The 22,498-nt window shown below is 36.8% G+C and overlaps 3 protein-coding genes across 3 annotated transcripts; 2 read left to right on the top strand and 1 right to left on the bottom strand.

Annotated features, from left to right (window-relative positions):
• Window positions 1-2,838: 2,838 nt before the first annotated feature.
• On the bottom strand, window positions 2,839-9,437 carry LOC127151124 (uncharacterized). Its single transcript, XM_051090520.1, has 7 exons — window positions 9,066-9,437; window positions 4,416-4,529; window positions 4,069-4,325; window positions 3,763-3,978; window positions 3,496-3,687; window positions 3,060-3,414; window positions 2,839-2,974 (listed from the first exon to the last, which is right to left on the bottom strand). The coding sequence occupies exons 2-6, from the start codon at window positions 4,522-4,524 to the stop codon at window positions 3,067-3,069; spliced, it is 1,122 nt and encodes a 373-aa protein (XP_050946477.1). The 5' UTR covers window positions 4,525-4,529; window positions 9,066-9,437; the 3' UTR covers window positions 2,839-2,974; window positions 3,060-3,066.
• Window positions 9,438-12,275: 2,838 nt separating this feature from the next.
• On the top strand, window positions 12,276-12,817 carry LOC103490313 (auxin-responsive protein SAUR21-like). The gene has a single exon (XM_008449777.3). The coding sequence runs from the start codon at window positions 12,276-12,278 to the stop codon at window positions 12,615-12,617; it is 342 nt and encodes a 113-aa protein (XP_008447999.1). The 3' UTR covers window positions 12,618-12,817.
• Window positions 12,514-15,051, top strand: LOC103490315 (putative HVA22-like protein g). The gene is made up of 6 exons (XM_008449778.3): window positions 12,514-12,663; window positions 13,231-13,329; window positions 13,426-13,482; window positions 14,314-14,377; window positions 14,473-14,685; window positions 14,805-15,051. Exons 2-6 carry the CDS (start codon window positions 13,232-13,234, stop codon window positions 14,979-14,981), a joined length of 609 nt encoding a protein of 202 aa, XP_008448000.2. The 5' UTR covers window positions 12,514-12,663; window position 13,231; the 3' UTR covers window positions 14,982-15,051.
• Window positions 15,052-22,498: the final 7,447 nt, after the last annotated feature.

Raw genomic sequence — 22,498 nt, 5'->3', positions numbered from 1 at the left:
CTTGATCGAAAGAGCAAAAAAAGAAAAGCTTATTATAGGAATAAAATACAACATTTTAGAGGATTTCAAACATAGAAGTTGTTGCTTTCACTCCATGTTAAATCACTAATGAATCCAACAATGAACTAATAGGAGTTTTCAGCCATCAAGTTCCATTGGTTCTGTGGCCTTGTTAAGTTGAATTCATGAGGTTCCTTGGTCGTTTGGGTTATGTTTAGCTGGAGAGGCAGGGTTTGTGGCATTACGACTGAAGAGGTACTCCTCCATTTCGGGATGAGGGCAGGATTTTGTAGTAGGTTTGTTTTTTTGTTTAGTGTGTATAATGTCTTGAGAAAAATGGTAGATTATTTAGGGAGGTTGAGAGATCATGAGAAAAAGGTTTGAGGTTTTAATGCGTCCATGGGTGTTTTTAACCTAACGTGAGCTTGATTAGATTTTTTTTGCAATTAGTTTGTGGGTGGGTTCCTTTTTTTGTACGTTCCAAATAATATACTTTTATCTCTCAATGAAAGTGCAGTTTCTTACCAAAGATAAAACAAAACTAAACTTGGGTTGTTGGTTGTGTGAGTTGTACAAGGGAACCTTTACAAACTTTGCAAGTGAAGAAATTAAATGACTTGGCAACTTGAACTATAATGAACTCCCTACTAGTTGGAATTGTCTATTGGGTGCCTCTTCAAATTCTAACCTCTAAAATCCCACCTTCAGTACCATAAGCGCAAAGTATTTTATTTGCCAAATATGAGAGGATACTTCTAGGTTTGATAGTCTTTTAAACCATTTATGATTTATTTCATATATTTTTGTTGTGGTTCTAGGTGTTGCATTAGTTCTAGTAGATCCCGTGCTTAGTGATGGTCTGATGGATCGAGAAATTCCAAGCTTGAAGTGTGCTTGAGTGCTACTCAAGTGGGGTAATTATATTTCGAGTATTCTGTTTCGGGAATTAGGTAGACTAATTTTGTCTTAGGTCACTAAAGTAAATATGATTTCATGCATTTATAGTAAATATATGGTTATTTAATTTCAATGGATTGGGCATGGAGAACTATATTGAGTAATTTTGAGTTTAAAATTGTGATTTCCTTTCTTTATGTCGTCTGCGCTAGTGTTTCTGGTTTGCTCCATTCTAAGTTAACTTGAATTATATTTGTTCAAGTGATTGGAAAAAATTGGAATCTTTACCTTCATGGATCTCCCAGAGGCAGACTATTCAGAAGGGTAATGAAGTAACACACTCGTCCTTTCTTTATGTTTTTGTTTTTGTTTGTCATTATATCTTTTTGTTTTTTAAATTTTTCCTTAAATTCCATCTTTAAGTAGATTGATGGTAGATGAAATAATATCTTTTTACATGACGACTATGGGGATGCTAATGTTATTTTTTGCTCTGTGTTAGTGATGTATTTGATGCTTTGGGCGTGGTTAAATTAAACAATCGTAAAAAACAAACTTCAAATATATAATGCTAAACAATCATAAAATAATGGCTAAACAATCGTATAATGGTGGCTAAACGATCGTGTGATAATGGCTAAACGATCATGTAATAATGGCTAAACGAACGGTTAGATAATTTAAACGACCATTGAGTACGGCTAAACCCTAAACTCTAAACTAAACGATAGTTGAGTATATGATGATCGTTTAGAACAAGTGAGAGATCGTTTATTCTAGGTTAAGATATCGTTTATTCTAGGTCGTTTAATAATATAGGTTAAGAGATTGTGTTTCTATATATGTTCATATACGACAGGTTTTATTCTAGGTTCAGATGAACAGTTAAAGTACACGGAACCAAGGGACGATGAAAGTACTTTTGGAGATTCTTCTTGCTAACGGAGGGAATAAGAAAAGTTAAGAAGAATGATGAGCATTGAGAGGAAGAGAGAATGCAAATGAGAAGAAAACTAAGCGAATGTGGAATAGTCGATCGACTTCAGTTTAATAATATAGGTTAAGAGATTGTGTTTCTATATATGTTCATATGACAGGTTTTATTCTAGGTTCAGATGAACGGTTAAAGTACACGGAACCAAGGGACGATGAAAGTACTTTCGGAGATTCTTCTTGCTAACGGAGGGAATAAGAAAAGTTAAGAAGAATGATGAGCATTGAGAGGAAGAGAGAATGCAAATGAGAAGAAAACTAAGCGATGTGGAACAGTCGATCGACTTCAGCCTTATTTACATAATATAGGTAAAAATGACATTTCAAATGTTATTTAGTTTGTCAGTATGTTTTAATAAACGAAGGTTCTATGCTATCATTGAATTATTTGTAAACGATCGAACACTTTCTTTTAAATGATCGTGTATTATGACTATGCAACCGCACACTAAAACGGTTGCATAGTCAATGTTAAATGATCGCTTATTCAAACATAAATCACTACAAGAGACGTGGGTACTCCCGACGCACAAATACGTCGGCGAAAATGCAAAGAACGTCGGAAAAGGATATCCCGACGTACAAAACGACGTCGGGAAGAACGTCGGGGGAAATGCGTCGCGAGAGGCTTTCCCGACGCCGAATTGGTACGGCGTCAGGAAAGGCTTTCCCGACGCCGTGAGATGCGTCGGGAAAGCCGGCGTCGGGAAAACCTTATTCCCGACGCCGTTTATGCCGACGCATCTCACGGCGTCGGGAAAGCCTATTTTCCGACGTTTTTTTCCCGACGTAATGAACGTCGGGAAATATTTTTTATATATTTTTTTAAATATTTTATTTTTACTTTTTTCCTTATAATATTTTGCTCAAACATTCACAATGATGTTCGGATTGCTCAAAAAAATTTGGCGACGTTTTGGATTAAATTAATAAATATACAAACACAAATTAAAAAATAGAATTAAAATTAATAATACGAATAAGTTGACTACAAGAAAATATAGTTTTCAATATACAAAAAACATAAACATAAGACCCAATCTCCCAACGAGGTGCGTATGCGCGTCATTCTACACCTTCGGTCCTAAAAATGGTATAAAAATAACTAAGTTTAATACATAATCATATATTGCAAAAACTTAAGAATAATAGAGACATATACGACGTACCGCAGGGCTAGGGATCATGTGGTGGTCCCTGTTGTGCACGAGTTAGGTCTTCAATCATCTTTTTCATAGCTTCCACTTGTGAAGCTAATGCTTGGTGATTTCTATCTTGTACTTCAATCCGTTCCAAAGCTTCATGAAGTTTAGCTTGTAATTCAATCTCTTTTTGTGTGGACTGCGAACAAGATGTCGACGAACTGCTTGCACTTGCCGTTCTGCGGGCCTTCGGCTTGGGTCCCCAACCAAGGCCTTTTGAGTAGCCTGGTCGTCGACCCAACACCTGATCGCATATCTCATCCTCAGAGAGTGGCTGACTACCCTCTGGGGTAGGCTGGGATTGGAGTTCCAGCATTTGATTCTGCAACAAATTTAAAAATTATGTTAGGTAACGCGCTAAAATATATAATAAAAGTGGATAATTAATAAGGGTATAACTTACATGCGCATCCTCGGCGGCCTGCGACACGAATGTCCCAGCTCGAACGTGTGTTTCCCGGAACAATTCCACACGATCGACCGGCTGCCCTCTTCTTTCAGCGAGCTCATACTGTCGTTGTAGAAACGACTTCGACCCGCTACTATGATTGTAAGGCTGCTTCTGTCGAGCAGCCTTGTTTGTCCGTGATTGCTCCTGCATTAAAACAATTATATTGTTTATTTCTTATACATATAAAAACTTGTTATCATAATTAATCATGACAAATACCTGGAATGCACGGCTGATATAATGGTCGCAGAGGAAGTGCCAATCCTCATCACGTCCAACCAATGCGTTTGGTGGGTTGGCACGAGCCTCCTCCGGGTCGCTGTACTTTTTGAAATGTTTATGACAGTCGGCCCGGAACTCTTTAAAGGTCGTGAGCATCTGATGCTCAACAAACCTGTTCATTGCTTGATCGTTGAAATCAAGCACAAAGAATCGCTGCACATTACAAACATAACACATTAGATTGGTTAAAGTTAGATATGTTTCAAATGAAATCATATATAAATGTGTAGTGCATTTAATTACCTGGAGGTCGCCCTTGACGACCTCAATGTATTCTCTCCCAACGTCCGTCCACTTAAGACAGCGGACGGGAAATGTCTTTCGCACGCACACGCCTATCGCTTGGCTGAAGCGAACGGCGTGTGGAGAAATAGGCTTCTCCGCTCCAGGGGCGATCGTCATCGGAATGTGCCCATTTATTGCAACGTGGCGCTCTAACTCCAAGAGTCGAGACTGCGCACGTCTCCTAGGAGTCGGGGTCGTTTGTTGAGAAGAAGACCCTGCTCAATAAATAGACAATAAGATATAAAGTTAGGAACCCCTACATGAAATATTTGTAAGTTAAAAATGAATAAAATTCTTAGACTCACCCGTATTGTCGCCCACAGATGACGACCCTCCCGCAATGTTATCTAAATCCTCCTCAAACTGGAGGAACATATCGTCCGTCTCCATAAAACTTGATCGTCGATATGACATAATGACTATGGACATATAAAAAACAAACATTCAATAACCAAATACAAACACATAGCTAGAATCAAAATATATAAACTAGATATAAATATGTGCATACGTGGTTTAATTTGTCACTATAATTCCTCATCGCTTGCATGTGACAAGTGTTCATCCACATCGTCGATGAAGTCGTCAGTGACATGACGCACAATCGGTCTTTCAACGATTGTGGGATCAACGTCATTTCTGCATAGAGTGTCATCCTCGATGTGGTCATCCACTTGGTGGCTTACAACAACTTCTACTATATTAATATGGTCATTCTGAACATCCTCCACTTCTGGCACGTCCCAAATACGCTTATTTTGGATGACTTGCACAACTTTCCAATTGATACCATTTTTTGGATCATCTACATAAAAAACTTGATGTGCTTGAGTTGCAAGAATTACAGGTTCATCCGCGTACCAAAATCGGGATGTGTTGAGAGATTTGTACCCTACTTCAATGTGTGTCGTTCTTTGACTTTTGTTTACGTCCGTGTCATACCACCGACACTTAAATAGCCATACATTTCTTCCCAACGGATATTGTACGTGCAACACTTCGAGAAATTATTGTCTCCAGTTCCACTTGCATCGCTTTCACCAATGACCATTATTCCACTATTTTGAGTAGTACGTCGAGAATCAAGTTCAATAGTGTGAAATCTTACACCACCAACGATGCATCCATTGTAACAACGAACGTCAAAGGATGGTCCCATCGCTAGTGAGAAGAAATCATCAGATAGGTTTGCAGACTGACGCAGTTCTAACACCTGTGCTCGAAACCATTCAGGGAATGCTCGTTCATGTATTTTATACAAATCCATAGAAGTTTGAGCATGTCGACGTTGGAGCCTCAAATGTTTCCTAATAGAGATGAGTTTAATTTCTGTAAGAACAATATATAACAAATATTTAAAAATTACAAAGATGATGAATATGCTTACTTGCGATACTCTGTTATTTCGTCAGCATTATTCAGTATGTACCAATGGAAGAGTCGTTTCTCTTCCTCTGATATAGCACGAACACTTGATGCACCTAGGGGTCGTACTTTCTGCTTGAAAATTTCAAAATCACCAATTACCTCGTTCTCTACAATGGTATCATCATTTCGCTCATCTCTTGTGAATCGAGTCTCTATACCACGTAGGTAACGTGAACAAAAGGTACTAGATTCATTCATGATATAGCCTTCTGCAATTGACCCCTCAGGACGTGCTTTGTTTCTAACATACTGCTTTAACGTTCGTAGACTCCTTTCGATCGGATACATCCAACTATAAGAAACCGGACCAGTAATCTTCGTTTCATATGGTAAGTGAACGGTAAGGTGCACCATAACGCTAAAAAAGGCAGGTGGAAATATTCTTTCCAACTTACAAAGTATGATTATGATATCTGCTTGCAATCTGTCTAGATCACTTACTCTTATCGTTCGGGCGCACAAGTCACGGAAAAAATTACATAATTCGGTTATAGCAGTGTATACGTTCTTCGGTAAGAATGCTCGAATACCAATTGGTAGCAGTCGATGTAATAAAACATGGCAATCATGCGTTTTTAGTCCTGATATTTTCCCCTCTCTTTCATGCACACATCTCGATATATTGGAAACAAATCCATCGGGAAACTTAACTGATTTCAGAAACTTACAAAACTCTACTCGTTCACTGGTAGTCAACGTGTAGCTCGCATGTGGCTTCACCAATCGGTTACCCACTTCTACAAGATGTAAATCCTTTCTTATCTTCAGATCTTGTAAGTCCAACCTAGCATTCGTGGTATCCTTCGTTTTCCCTTCGATGTTCAATAACGTACCAATCAAATTGTCACAAACATTCTTCTCAATGTGCATTACATCAAGTTTGTGACGTAACAAAAGTCTCGACCAATAAGGAAGATTGAAAAAAATACTTTTCTTCGTCCAATTAAGAGCTCTCTTTCTTTTCTTATCCTGTATTGAAGGATGTTTACTCATAACTGGAAATTCCAACTGATCTAGTTGTTCTAATATTTCATACCCATTCATCACCACAGGAGGAGCCTTACGCTCTACCTTTCCATCGTGTAGCCTACTTCTACGCCACACGTGATTCTGTGGAAGATAGCGTCTATGTCCCATGAAAGATATTCTACCTCGTATCCCGAAGGACGATCTATCACTCATGCATATAGGACATGCCTGATACCCCTTCGTACTCCACCCTGATAGGTCACCATACGCCGGGAAGTCATTAATCGTCCACAACAAGGCTGCGTATAGCTGAAAGAACTGACCTGTAAGAGAGTCATACGTACGCACCCCAAAAGTCCATAAGTCTTTCAATTCCTCAATCAATGGTTGGAGATACACATCAATTTCCCTACCAGGAGATTTAGGACCGGGTATGAGCAATGACATAAAGAAATTTGTCTCTTTCATGCATTTCCATGGTGGCAAATTGTAAGGAAGTAACACAACAGGCCACATACTGTACGAGGTACTCATTTGACCAAATGGGTTAAACCCATCTGAAGCCAAGCCCAAACGCACGTTTCGTGGATCAGAAGCAAAATCAGGAAATTCAGAATCAAAGTGCTTCCACCCCTCTGCATCAGCTGGATGTCTCAAGACATCATCTGTTTCAACACGTTTGTCCCTATGCCATCTCATGTCAGCAGACCCTTCCTGCGATACAAACAAGCGCTGTAATCTAGGTACTAAAGGAAAGTGGCGCAATACCTTATGCGGAATTTTTTTCCCTCTATTATCATTAACCTTGTACCTAGCCTCGCCACATGTAGGACAATGTTGCAAATCAGCAAACTCTTTCTAATACAATACACAATCATACTTGCACGCGTGAATAGTCTCGTATCCCAAGCCCAAGTCACGAAGTTTTCGTTTTGCTTCATAAAATGAACTAGGAATAGTACTATTACACATTGGAAACGCTGCTCTTAAAAGTTCTAACAACATGTCGAACGACTTGTTACTCCAACCATTTAGAACTTTCACATGCATCAACTTAACCAAAAAATTCAACGACGAAAATTCAGAACAACCGGGGTACAACTCATTACGTGCTTGATTCAATAAGTCCTGAAATATATTATTTGTTGTATCTTCATCTATATTTACCCCAACATTCATCGCCATTTCATCTTCCAAACGAAATTCCTCTATTTCCTCTTCATGTTCTATAGGGGCTTGTAAATCATTTAGCATACCAAAGATATCACCTTCTTCATTAAATTGTGTACTACTAGTTCCTTCATTAAAAGGATTACTACTAGTTCCTTCCTCAAAGTTTTCTGTACCTCTATAGCTTAATGACTCTCCATGATACACCCATTTTGTGTAGTAGGGGGATATTCCTATAGTCAGCAGATGTCTTTCCACACCCTCTAATGAGCTCCAATTTAAATTCAAACATCTCTTGCATGGACACCTCAATCGTCCGTAAGCATCAACGTGAAATTTGGCAAATTCTAAAAATTGGGTCACTCCATGTCTATACTCAAGGGATAACTTATTTCTAAGTTTCATCCAACCCTTATCCATAACTGCAGGATAGCCAACACAACCTAATTATTAACAACACAATACTTCAAAATATCTTCACATCCTACAAACCCCTCCAAACTACAAAGGCTACCATAACTGCAGGATAGCCAACACAACCTAATTATTAACAACACAATACTTCAAAATATCTTCACATCCTACAAACCCCTCCAAACTACAAAGGCTACCATAACTGCAGGATAGCCAACACAAACATAAACAAATTCAAAACAAAAAAGGCTACCATAACTGCAGGATAGCCATCCCAAACATAAACAAATTCAAAACAAAAAAGGCTACCATAACTGCAGGATAGCCATCCCAAACATAAACAAATTCAAAACAAAAAATGCTACCATAACTGCAGGATAGCAAAAACAAATCTTAACACACATATTACATTCCCAATTCAATTTAACTATTAACTCCCCCCCTTCAAATTTCAATTTTTCATTCAACTATAAATTCCCCTCCCCCCCCCCCCCCCCCCCCAATCTCAATTTTCAATTTAACTTAAACCCCCTCCCTCCAATTCAATTTTAAATTTAACTATTAACTCCACTCCCCCCCCCCCCCCCTCTCCAATTTCAATTTCCATTCAACTAAATTCCCCTCCCCCCCCCCCCCCCCCCCAATTTCAATTTTCAATTTTCAATTTTCAATTCAAATATAAACCCCCCTCCCAATTCAATTTTCAATTTAACAATAAACCTCTCCCCCAATTCAACCCCCATTCAATTTTATTCAATTTTCTAAAACAAAAATCCTAAACCATTCAAATTTCAAATTTCAATTCAACTACAAATTACACACACTCTATACAAAAATACATTTAACAAACAAAAATCTATTCCAAAAGAAAATCCTAAACTAATTTTCATAAAAAATAACCCTAAACTAATTTTTATCAAAAAAAAACCCTAAAACATAAACTTAAATCAAATAAATTTACATATTTCACTTACCTAACGTGGCAGACGGCGACGAGGAACAACGGCGAGGGCGGTCGGCGACGGACGGCGGCGGAACAAAAGGAAACAACGGCGGCAAGGCGAGGCGACTTCTTCTTCTTCTCCTTTCTTTTTCTCCTCTCCTCTCGGCTTCGGTTCTGTATTCACAGAACCGAAATGAATTTAAAGGGGATTTCCCGACGCAGTCACGAGGCGTCGGGAAATCCCCCAAAATGCGTCGGGAAAAGGGGAATTCCCGACGCTCATTAAACCCCTTTTCCCGACGTTTTACGTGGCGTCGGGAAAAACCCCTATTCCCGACGCCTCTCCCGACGCACTGTGCACGGCGTCGGGAAAAGTCCCTTTTCCCGACGTATTGTTGCCGACGCCTTCGTGGTGCGTCGGGAAAGATTGTTTTCCCCGACGCATCTCCCGACGCGTTGTTGATGGCGTCGGGAAAGCCCTTATTCCCGACGTTTTTTATGCCGACGTGATTTTCGGCGTCGGGAATGGGCCATTTTCTTGTAGTGAATGATCGTAGCTGGTTGTAAAAAACGTTCATTTACTTAGAGAAGGATAATATTGTAAATTCAGGTGGCTAAAAAGTTAGTTATAATAAAGTGTTTACAAATGGGTAAGTGATAGAAAAGTTTTTACTTTTTAGGTTACTTTATGAAATTTCCGTATATATAGATTGATGTTAGACGAAATAATACCTTTGTTAGACGAAATAATACCTTTGTCCATGACCATGGGGATGTTAATATTATTCTTTGCTTTGTATTAGTGATGTATTTAATGCTTTGGGCATGGGCTATAATACTTCAATTATATAATGCTAAACGATCGTGAAATTAATAGCTAAACGATCTTGTAATAATGGCTAAACAATCATAAAATCATGGTTAAACGATCGTGTAATAATGGCTAAATGATCGTGTGTAAAATATTGGCTAAACGATCGTGTAATAATGGCTAAACGAATGGTTTAGAGATAATCTAAACAGCCATTGAGTATGGCTAAACCCTAAACTAAACTATAGTTGAGTATGTGACCATCATTTAGTATAAGTAAGAGATTGTTTATTCTAGGTTAAGATATCATTTATTATAGGTTAAGAGATTGTTTAATACAGGCTAAGAGATTGTGTATTTCTATATTCACGTGACATGTTTTATTCTAGGTTCAGATGAACAGTTAAAGTACACGAAGCGAAGCCAAGGAACGATGGAAGTACCTTTGGAGATTTTTCTTGCTAACGGAGGGAAAAAGAAGAGTAAAGAAAAATGATGAGCATTATTGAGAGCAAAAAGAGAATGCGAATGAGAAGAGAACTAAGCGAATATGAAATAGTTGATTGGGATTCAACCTTATTTATAAAATATAAGTAAAAATTACATTTCAAATGTCATTTAGTTTGACAGTATGTATTAAAAAACGAAGGTTCTACGCAATCGGTAAATTATTTATAAACAATCGCACAATTTCTTTTAAGCGATCACGTTATGACTATGCAATTGGACACTAAAATGTAAATGATTGCAATAGTCAATATTAAAGGGTCGCTTATTCAAACATAAATGATTGCAGTTATTGTAAAAAATATTTATTTAATTAGAGAATGGTAATAATATAAATTTACGAGGCCAAAAGGTTAATTATAATAAAGTTTTTACAAATATAATGGATGAGTAATAGAAGAGTTTTTATTTTTAGGTTACTTTACTAAATTTTTCCACATGGATGTTGAAGAATATTTAGAGTAGAAATGTTATTATTCAAGTTGTTGATGAGCCATGATGGCAGATTCAATTGGTAGCGTTTTAGTACAAGTGAAGGTAAAATTATAGAATTAACCTACGAAATAATTAACCAATTACCAAAAGTAACCTCATTCTTTTCTGTCACTTCTTATTATATAGCTTTGTCTATACATATTAGTACCAAACCTTTAAAGTGAGATAAAAAAAACAAATTTGCATTTAGTTGATTTGAATGGGAGCATATTTATATATTAAGTTAGTAATTGGCATGACTTTTTTCTTGAATGTTTGAACTTCCACAACTCCATTAACGTCTTTTTTTTCTAAAAAAAGTGAAAATAGATCATATTAGATATGTACAATAGTTGACTTATGTACGATAAGATTCTTGTAACATCCCTCTAGTAGATCTTATTGGGAAAAAGATGATCCAAGAAGAGTGGATATCCAAATGTAAAGCTTGTGATAAGTCAAATTATAGTAAGGTCCTCTTCCAACCTAGAAATGCTCTCCTAAAGTGGTGGGGGAAGAAATAATGGAATAAACCTACAACTCCAAAATAAGATTAAAGTCTTCTACTACAATTAGTGAATCCTTCTCTGAATACTACTTGATCCACATTCCTAGAGTGGTGGAAAAAGATTAAAGGGCTTTTTTTTGAGGTTGACTTGGAATTTTTTACAATATATTTTCAAATCTTCAAAGCCTAAAGTTTGGATAATAACTAAATAGTGACATATATTGAGTGGTGCACTAGCTACATATAGTTATGTGTCAATGAGAATACTTTCTTTCCTCTTATTTTTCAACTTATAAGTGGAAGATAGCTAAGCATGTAGTATATTTTGTATATGGAGCAAAGAGTTGTTTTTTATGTATGTTTTCAACTCTTTCGATGATGAGGATTGCAATGATGTACAAGATGATAGCATGGGTACATACTTCTTTTTTATTGTTATTTTAAGAGCATTTGTATAAAAGTACTAGCAATCATTTTTTAATAATTTGTTTCCTATAATAATACAAAACAAATAATAATAATAATAATAATAATAATAAACAACAAATATGGTGAATGGGGAGAATATTGAAATAATTAAAAACAAAGATAAAAAGACCATAAGATAAAAAGATCATAAGATAATGTTTTCAAGAAAAGATTAAAAAAGTGAAAAAAATAATGTGAGTGTCTTCCCTTTTTTTCATCCCTTCCAACACTATGGAAGCCAAAGGAGATGAACTTGCATGGAAGAAACCAGTGGACTACCATAGCGGTTTTTCACACTCACGTGGGTCCATTCTCGTCCATGTTGAAGCTTTGGATAATACCACTTTTTAGCTAAACCCCACAATCCAAAACCCCCCATAATTTTCCATATAAATTCCCTGATTCTGACCTCAAAGAAGCATCCAATTTTGAACCGCCAAACAAACGACATTTTCTATACAAGTTTTAGCTAAATGGGTATTCGTTTTCCGGAGATCATTCTTCACGCCAAGCAAATAACTCACCGTGTGGCGGCGCCGTCGCACCGGCAAGTTGGGTATGAAGTGACGAAGCAACGATCGTCGTCTTCCGATGTTCCGAAAGGCCATTTTGTGGTCTATGTTGGAGAGGAAGAAGAAGACAGGAAGCGATTTGTTGTGCCATTGTCGTACTTGAAGAATCCCCTGTTTCAAGAACTGTTGAGTAAAGCTGCTGACGAGTTTGGATTTGACAATCAGTTCGGTGGGATTACGATTCCTTGTGCTGAGGATCAATTTTTGGGTTTAACTTCTCGGTTGAATAGACTCATTAGTTGAAATTGGTCAGAACTGAGTACCCATTTGCCCAGAAGCTTAAAAAATGGTATAGAACTCTGTAAATTAATCGATGATATTTTAATATTAGGGGGGGTTTTTCAGAAATGGGTTTCTCTTGCACTATGGAGAGTTTAGCCATTGATGTATTTTTGTTCATTTATCTTCCTGTTTAATACAAAATCTGAATCATTGAACCATTGGAGTCCGTTTGTTTTCTTTATGAATCGTCGCTATGCTTCATTAATGATCACTAAACCATCAGACTCATTTTATTTATCTTCAAACGCCTTGTTTGCATCTCACACCGTTTGATGTTTAGAAAACTGAATGAATGGAATAGCAAACTTTAGTTTCATTAGCATAAACCGTTTGGTTGTCTTCTTGGGTTGCTGAATATTTCTAGGGAAGTTTCATCCTCTGTGTAAAATAAAATAATCAGATAGTTTCTAGAACTTAAGATCTTACGAATTGTTTTAGAGACTGGAGATGATGGGTTCTTTTATATCAAAGATTATTCTGTATGTAAATGCTCTGTTCTTCCAGTTTTCTTAAAGACTTTTTTTCCTATAGTATTTGATTAGAAAAGTCTTAAGCTTCTGTTTGTTCTTGACAGAATGGCTTTTGGGTATGTTTATCCTGCTTATGAGTGCTTCAAGACTGTGGAGAGGAGGCCATTAGAGATATTCCAACTTCTGTTTTGGTGCCATTATTGGTTTGTAATGCCTTTTCTTATGCTATCAGCTTGCCTTTCAATTTGTTTCAAGTTAACTACAGTGTCTAAACATCTCATTTTCTGTCTATTCTGTAGGATCATTGTTGCTTTGCTTACAGTATTTGAAAGAGTGGGAGACCCTTTGATTTCATGGTATACAAATGTCATTCGTTATCTGTATTCTTCTATGAGTTCTTTTTTCTTTCGAGGATTAGGACTTGCTACTTGTATTATGCTCATGGTTTGCCCTTCTAACTTGAGAAGGTTTTGTTCAACTCAAGGTTAGAACAAAAAGGATTTTAAGTTATGAAGACATGTTTGAAAATTATTTGGATTTTGAAATTTAGGTTTGTTTTGTAATCTACTTTTTTTACGAGGGTTTTCAAAATTCAAGCCAAGTTTTGAAAACTAAAAGGAAGTAGTACTATTTTAAAACTTGAAATTGTTTTTGGAATTTGGCTAAGAAATCAAATGTTTGCTTTGAAATAAAAACAAAACAAGCAAGCGCAACTTTCATAAAACAAATGGTTTACCATCAGACCACGTAGTTCTCAACTTGGTTTTTCCTGAAAATGTTAGAAAGAAAGGAACTTTGAATTTTTTAGGAAGGCGGTTTTGTCCACCCAACAGAAAAATAAGGTTTCTAAGGTCGAGAGTGTGGTAACAATTTTGTTCTTAGTTTTTAGCTTTTGAAATTTATGTTTGTTTTCTTCTAAATTCCATACCATACTATAGTTCTCACATAAATTGAAGAAATATTTAAAGTTTTAGTCAAATTCTGAAAACAAAAACACTCTATTTTTAGTTTTAAAGACGTGACTTGGCTTTTTATTAAAACATTAGTCGAAAGTGAATAACAAAACAATAAACATAACTTTCAAAATCCAATAACCAAATGCTTATCAATTATTAAGTTTGAAGATGAGTTGTATTTATGCGAGTTTCATCCTGCTAACTGAATTTGTGAAATTATTGTTTATGAAGGCTGCCACTGTACAATATAGCAAAGCTAGCATTGTTTATATATCTTTGGCATCCTAAAACAAAAGTGAGTGTTCAATATCTCTAGCTCAAAAAAAACTTCTTTATTTGCTCCATCTGAAGTTTTGCCTCAATGGATAACCAACTGAAGTTTGTTTTCAGGGAGCAGCATGTATGTTTGATGTTGTTCTTAAGCCATTTATATCGAAACATGAAGCAAAAATCGATCGTTGCCTTGTTGAACTAAGGCTCAAGACAGCAGACATTGCAGCCTTGTTTTGGCACAAAATTACTAGTTGCAGCCAGACAACATTACTCGACTTTCTTCGTAACGTTTCGTGGATGCCCACATCACAGACTTGTCATAATAATCAGGTACTTTATATTGAAAAGATTATCAATGTATTTAGTTAAGAAACTTCTACAAAAACTCTTTGAAATTAAAAGAATAATGAAAAGAGGCTTGTGTGGTGGTGGTGGTGTGTTTGCTTTAGCATCGGCACAATCTCAAGAAGGATGAAACTGAATTAGTGGGAAAGACAACAAAATGTGTCTCAACTATGGAAAATAGAGTTGCTGCAGATGATTCCAAGAAGGTAAGTTTCGATGGACAATTGTCGAAATCCAAACGTCGAAAATGGCGAGTCTTTAACTTCATTTGCGTCAAATAAGTTTTAGGTTGCTGTAATATATTTTAACATATGATATGAAAAAAGCATTTTGAAGCTTGCTTTTAGGAAACAGTTTGTAATTTTAGTGTGTTCTATATGGATCTTAATGTGGTGTCTGATCTGTTTCATAGGTTGAAACAATCTGATTTAACAAATGCATAATTCCAAGGCGTTTCTTATAATTTACTTAAAATTAAAACTAATATTTTTGCCAAATTAGAAAAGTAGAACTATGAAACCATCACACGTTATCTTCTTTTTTTAATCTAGCATCAAAGATGGACTTACGGCCTTGTTCAATAATGTTTCTATTCCTTTTTAAGAAATAGAAAATAAGATTAAAAAGTTGTTTGTTAACTATTTCAAACTCTGTCTTGTAAATTGCAATTGTATTATTCGTAAAATTTTAAAATAAATGAGACAAAGATATATTTTAACTGAAAAAGATATTTATTGCAACGTTTAAATAATATATAAACATGCCTACTGAAAATTTTTAAATCCGATTTTTGTTTTACAGATAAAAGGTTGTATTGACCTGAAATTGGACCAAGACCATTTTAATTTAAAATTTAAAATAATATTTAATATTTCGAACATTTTATACTTTAAATTATGTTGTGTAAATGAGACACAATAAATAAACGGAAATAAAAATTAAAAAAAAAAAAAAATCAAGAGTTTTTACTATTTCCCACTTTTTTTTGGAATCTCACTAAATGTTATTTGTTTTTACCAGATCTACAAAATGCCTCTCTTTATAGGCCAAGTAGGTGATGGGATATAAGTTTGAGACACCCCACGATAAATGGAGTAATTAATACTTTGATATGTGGTAATGGACGTTAAAAATGTGTGTTTGTAGGATACCGATCCTTTGTTTCTTAATTACTTTATGCATGAATATTTAATATCTATTATTAGTGTAATATTATTTTATTAAATATTTTATTGTATCTTTGCATCAAGGAAAAATGGAGATAAACTAAAGCCCTATGATATAAATAAGGCAACAAATAAAATAATATAAGATATATAAGATAATATCTTATTAAGTACAAAAGAATATATATACATTAATATCCTCCCTCAAACTCAAGGTGGTAGAGTAGCTATCAGCTTGAGTTTGATAAGTAACTAATTGAAGCGAGTTGATGGTAAAGCTTTGGTGAAGATATCAGCTGGTTGCTCAGCGATAGAGATAGATTGCAAAAGAAGGGTGTTGCTCAAGAGATGATGACGAATGAAGTGACAGTCATTTTCGATGTGCTTTGTACACCATGGAAAACATCATTGTGGGCAATTTGGATGACACTACGATTATCACAATGAAGGAGAGTGGGACCCTATTGGGGAACACCCATATCAGCAAGGAGCCAACGAAGCCATAAGAGTTTGGCGGTGTATCAGTAAGAGCACGATATTCTGATTCAGTATTAGAACGAGAGACAACACTTTGTTTCTTACTTCCCCAAGAGATGAGAGAATCGCCTAAGTAGAAACAGAAACTTGTTGTAGAACATCGATTAGTGGGATCCCCAAACCAATCTGCATCATATTAGCCAGATAATACGAGAGAGGATTGAGAAGAAAACTGAAATCCATGCCCCAAAGTTTCCTTGATATAGCGAAGAATACGTAGTACGACAGTAAAATGGATGGTTCAAGGAGCAGCCATAAATTGACTAACAATATGAACAACATATGCAATGTTTGGGCGAGTCACTGTTAGATAGATGAGACTGCCAACGAGTTGCCGATACAAACTAGCATTTTCAAGAGGAACACCATCATAAGGGGTCAAATGAACATTGGGATCTAACGGTGTTGAAGCTGTGTTAGAGTCAGTGATTCTTGAGCAAGCTAAAAGATCAAAGGCATATTTAGCTTGAGACAATAAATATCCGTTCGAGCGTCGAGAGACTTCAAGGACAAGAAAGTAGTTGAGAGACCCAAGGTCTTTCATTTCAAAATGTTGATCCAGGTAATGTTGAAGATCGGATATGGCCTGTGGATCATTACCAGTGATAATCATGTCATCAACATAAAGAAGAAGAAGAAGAACAATACCCTGGGTGTGTGGCGAGTAAAGAGTGCAGTGTCATAAGGACTAGAAGTAAAGCCAAGTTGAGTGATGGTAGAGCTAAATGTGGCAAACAAAGCTCGTGGAGCCTGTTTGAGACCATATAGTGCGCGACGCAAGAGGCACACCTTGTAAGTAGGAGGAGAAGTACCAGGAGGTGGCTTCATATAGACTTCTTCGTAAAGAGATCCATTAAGAAAAGCATTTTTGACATCCATCTGAAGAAGAGGCCACTGCTTGGCAGCAGCAACAACTAATAAACTACGAACAGATGTCATCCAAGCCACAGGAGCAAATGTTTCTTCATAGTCAATACCATATTCTTGGGAATACCCTTTTGCTACAAGATGAGCCTTATAATGCTCAATAGTACCATCAGAGTGAGTCTTGATTTTGTAGATCCACTTGCAGCCAATGGGTCTTTTACCAGGAGGTAAGTCAACATAGTCCCAAGTGTGCATCTTTTAAAGAGCCTGTAATTCATCATTCATCGTTTTTTGCCATAAAGGGTCAGTACTAGCCTCTTGATAAGAGGTAGGTTCAACAAGGGAAACAATAGTGGAAAAACAGTGATAATCTTGGAGATGAATGGGAGGTTCCCTTACCCGAGTAGAGCGACGAGGAGGGGTGTCTGGAGTAGGTTCTGGACTATCATCAGAAATGGACGACTGGTTCGAGGTTGCAGAAGTAGGTGCAAATTAAGCAAGCTCATTATCAGAAGTGGACTCAGAGAGAGGAAAAAGGTCAACAGATGAGTCAGTGAAGAAAGGTTGAAGACTAGAGAAGGAGAGTGGAAGGAGGACAAGCGAGAGAACATAGTGTGCTCCCAAAATGTGACATGACGAGATATACGAAGTCTATTGGAAAGAGGATCCCAACAACGAAAACCTTTATGTTCTGTGTCATAGCCAAGAAAACAACAGAGGCAGGCACGTGGTTCAAGTTTAGTGTGTTCATGAGGATGCAGGAGAACAAAGCTAGCACAACAAAAGACTTTAAGGTTAGAATAGTTTGGAGGAGTACCATATAATCGTTCGAATGGAGAGATGTTCTGAAGAACGAAGGAAGGAAGACGATTGATAGTATAGACGGATGTAAGAGCTGCTTCACCCCAAAATTTCTCAGGGCATGAGGTAGAGAGAAGGAGGACACGTAGTGAGTCAAGAATGTGGCGATGTTTGCGCTCAGCACGTCCATTTTTGTTGAAAAGTGTGGGAGCAGGAGCGTTGAACAAGAGTGCCCTGTTGGGAGAGAAAAGATAGAAGAATGGAGTCTTTATACTCCAAGGCATTGTCAGTGCGAAGGATTTTGATAGGACAAGAGAATTGGGTGTGAATCATATTAGCAAACTCAATATAAATGACAGATAATTCAGAATGGTGTTTGAGAAAATAAATCCATGTAAATCGAGAGAAATGATCAATGAATAAAACATAATAGCGATAACCATGGACAATGGAGGTAGGGGCAAAACCCCAAATGTCAGAATGGATTAAATCAAACGGTTTATTACATATAAAAGTGGATGTAGAGAAAGACAACGTAGGTTGCTTAGCAAGTTTGCAATTTAAACAATTAAAAGGGACAAACTTGGTAATACTATTTAAATTGTTAATAGAAATTAAATGATGCAGTTTTTCAGGAGAAGCATGACCAAGACGAAGATGCCACTGATATGTATCAGAGTCAGTGATAGGAGCAGAGATGGGTGAAGGAGGAGGAACCTGAAGTGATAGGAGCTCAAACAATCTTCTCACTTTGTGACCCGTCCTAATCGTATGTCTCGTCTGCGGATCCTGAACCTGACAACCATTGGGAGAAAAAGTGACAGTTAAACCAAGATCGCACAATTGACCAACAGATACTAGATTAAAGGTTAAGTCTAGGACACAGTAAGTGTGAGAAAGATTCAAATTGGGGGTATTAATGGTGTCAATGTGAGTGGTGTTCATACAATTTCCATCAGCAGCATAAATGGGAGGTAAAGAGTTAGCAGGACTAGGAGTGTTCATAAGCGAATAATTAGATGTCATATGATTGCAACAGACAGAGTTAAGAAGCCATCGATTACCTGGTGAGACGGCAAGTGTAGAGGAAGATGATGAAATTAACTGATTTAACAAACTTCCGGGTTTAGTAAAGTTCTTGACTCTTGTAGAATAGCTTCGAGGTCGAGGTGGTTTTATGGGACAATTATCCCAAATATGACCTGGCTTATGGCAGTACCTGCATTCTATTTTAGGACAATCAATAAATTTACGACCAGTGAGCTTACAATTCTTACAAAATATGTCTGATGCTCTGATGGTGAATAGGTGCCGGCAAGAACAACATCATAATGTTTAGAGAGATTGATGCCAAGACGTTTTTCTTCAAATAATATTTCTTGGATAACAGCATCCAATGAGGGCAAGGGACTGCGGTGTAATAAGGCAGCCCTAACAGATTCATATTCTGGACGGAGTCCCATAAGGACTTTAATAAGACGAAGATGATCTTTACTAATTTTAGCTTGATCAAGTTGAGTCCAGATAGGTTGAAGCACGGCTAGATACTCATTAACTGATTGACCAACTTCTTGATTAAGATTAACAAGGCTATTGTGTAACTGATTGGACGGCAAGCGCGCTAATCCGACAGACTTAAATCATGTAGACAAAAAGTTCCATAACTCCTTAGCATTTTCAAAAGCATCAAACTGTGTATGGATAGCAGGAATTGATGTGTTACTAAGTCAGGTGATAATCTGATGATTTTTTTTGTCCTATTCTTCAAGGCGTTCTATAAATTTACTATCATCTTCCTTGTCTTATTTGGTCGGTTTGGTAATATCGCCTGTGACAATATGCCATAATTTTCGTCCAATTAAGAAGCTTTTCATTTGATTTGCATGTAATATAATTAGAGCCATCAAGTATTGTGCTGATTGGACGAGCAATTTCACTTTTCTTCATCTACTCACAAGAAGAAACTAAGTCAGCGATCGAAGAAAAGAAAAAATAATTAAATAAAAAAAGATGGTTTCGGGTTTCGGATCAGTAACAGAGACGGTTTCATGTCGTTTATGGGTTTCGAATGGTGTTAAGGACGGTTCGGGTCGCAAAGAGCGGACTGCTAGGACGAGTCATTTTTCGCGCAAAGAGTGGACTAGTGGAGACGAACGGGTCAGTTTTCGAATTTTGGGCGTGCGAAGAGCGGACGATGGCTAACTGTTTCAGGTCGATTTTTTGGATTTTAGGCGTGAGGAAATGTGAAGCGATCTGGTATTTTTTTCAGATTTTAGGCGTGAGGAAACGTGAAGTGATTGGATGGCTGGAGAGGGTTTCGCGGAGATCGGGCTGAAGAGGTCGAAATCTGTAAGGTAGAGGAGGTTCGATAACGTACCAACGAAATTGTCACAAACATTCTTCTCAATGTGCATTACGTCAAGTTTATGACACAACAGTAGTCTCGACTAGTAAGGAAGTTCGAAAAAATACTTCTCTTCGTCCAATTAAGAGCTCTCTTTCTTTTCTTATCCTGTATAGAAGGATGTTCACTCATAACTGGAAACTCCAACTAATCTAGTTCTAATATTTCATGCTCATTCATTACCACTGGAAAAGCCCTACGCTCGACCTTTCCATCATGTAGCCTACTTCTACGCCACATGTGGTTCTCTGGAAGATAGCGTCTATGTCTCATGAAAGATATTCTACCTCATATCCCGAAGGACGATCTATCACCTATGCATATAGAACATGCCTGATACCTCTTCGTACTCCACCCTGATAGGTCACCATATGTCGGGAAGTCATTAATTGTTCACAACAAGGCTGCATATAGCTGAAAGAACTGACCTGTAAGGAGAGTCATACATACGCACCTCAAAAGTCCATAACTCTTTCAATTTCCCCAATCAATGGTTGGAGATGCACATCAATTTTCCTACCAAGAGATCTAGAATCGGGAATGAGCAGAAATTGGCGTAATACCTTATGCAAAAAATTTTCCCTCTATTATGATTAACATTGTACCTAGCCTCGCCACATGTAGGACAATGTTGCTAATCAGCAAACTCTTTCCAATATAATACACAGTCATACTTGCACGCCGAATAGTCTCGTATTCGAAGCCCAAGTCACGAAGTTTTTATTTTGCTTCATAAAATGAACTAGGGATAGTAGTACTACACATTGGAAACGCTGCTCTTAAGAGTTTTAACAACATGTCAAATGACTTGTTACTCCAACCATTTAGAACCTTCACATGCATCAACTTAACCAAAAAAATCAACGACGAAAATTTAGAACAACTGGAGTACAACTCATTATGTGCTTCATTCAATAAGTCTTGAAATATGTTTGTTCTATCTTCATCTATATCTACCCCAACAATCATCGACATTTCATCTTCCAAACGACGTTCCTCTGTTTACTCTTCCTGTTCAATTGGGGCTTGTAAATCATTTAGCATACCAAACATATTATCTTCTTCATTAAATTGCATAATACTAGTTCCTCCATCAAAAGGATTACTACTAGTTCCTTCCTCAAATTTTTTTGTACCTCTAAAGCTTAATAACTCTCCATGATACATCCGTTATGTGTAGTAGAGGGATATTCAATAGTCAGTAGATGTCGTTCCACACCCTCTAATGAGCTCCAATTTAAATTCAAACATCTCTTGCATGGACACCTTAATCGTTCGTAGGCATCAACGTGAAACTTGGCAAATTCTTAAAAATTGGGTCACTCCCTGTCTATACTCAAGGGAGAACTTATTTCTAATTTTCATCCAACCTTTGTCCATCGTTTAAGTCCCTAAAACGTAAATAGATTTGATTAGAAACATATATCTCTCCCTCTCTCACATCCATAACTTACTCCCCTGAATTTTCACTATTTTTTAGTAATATACAATCTCTCAAGTTTTTTACTAAAACTAACTTCCAACTACAGAGGCTACCATAACTGTAGGATAGCCAATACAACCTAATTATTAATAACAAAATATTGTATCTTCGCATCAGACTTATCCCTTCCAACAACGCAACCTTACAAGCTATTCTACTACCATCCTTTGAAACCATCCCAAACAGAAACAAATTCAAAATAAAAAAGGCTACCATAACTGCAGGATAGTCATCCTAAATCAACAACAAATTTATTCAACACAAACAGGCTACCCTGCAGGATAGCCAAAACAAATCTTAACACACATATTACATTTTCAATTCAAACCCCCCTTCAAATTTCAATTCAACTATAAATCCCCCCTTCAAATTTCAATTCAACAACATTAATTGAAACTTTTGATTCAACACACATTCAATACAAAAATACAAAAATACCTAAAACAATTTTTTTAAAAAAAACACTAAACTATCAACCCTAAACTTAAAAATTAAGGATTTTAAACTTACCTTAACGTATGGCGGTAGACGGCGGCAAGG

Source organism: Cucumis melo, chromosome 1 (assembly GCF_025177605.1).
Source record: "Cucumis melo cultivar AY chromosome 1, USDA_Cmelo_AY_1.0, whole genome shotgun sequence".
Classification (NCBI taxonomy): domain Eukaryota; kingdom Viridiplantae; phylum Streptophyta; class Magnoliopsida; order Cucurbitales; family Cucurbitaceae; genus Cucumis; species Cucumis melo.
The sequence above is the reverse complement of the archived record's forward strand: the minus strand, read 5'-3'. Positions and strand labels throughout refer to the sequence as shown.

Coding starts and splice junctions, on each gene's coding strand:
- LOC127151124 (XM_051090520.1), bottom strand. CDS start 4,524: ATGTCATATCGACGATCAAGTTTTATGGAGACGGACGATATGTTCCTC. Junction 4,326..4,415: donor ATCTGTGGGCGACAATACGG/GTGAGTCTAAGA, acceptor TTTATTGAGCAG/GGTCTTCTTCTCAACAAACG. Junction 3,688..3,762: donor ATATCAGCCGTGCATTCCAG/GTATTTGTCATG, acceptor GTTTTAATGCAG/GAGCAATCACGGACAAACAA.
- LOC103490313 (XM_008449777.3), top strand. CDS start 12,276: ATGGGTATTCGTTTTCCGGAGATCATTCTTCACGCCAAGCAAATAACT.
- LOC103490315 (XM_008449778.3), top strand. CDS start 13,232: ATGGCTTTTGGGTATGTTTATCCTGCTTATGAGTGCTTCAAGACTGTG. Junction 13,483..14,313: donor GGAGACCCTTTGATTTCATG/GTATACAAATGT, acceptor TTGTTTATGAAG/GCTGCCACTGTACAATATAG. Junction 14,378..14,472: donor TTTGGCATCCTAAAACAAAA/GTGAGTGTTCAA, acceptor GTTTGTTTTCAG/GGAGCAGCATGTATGTTTGA.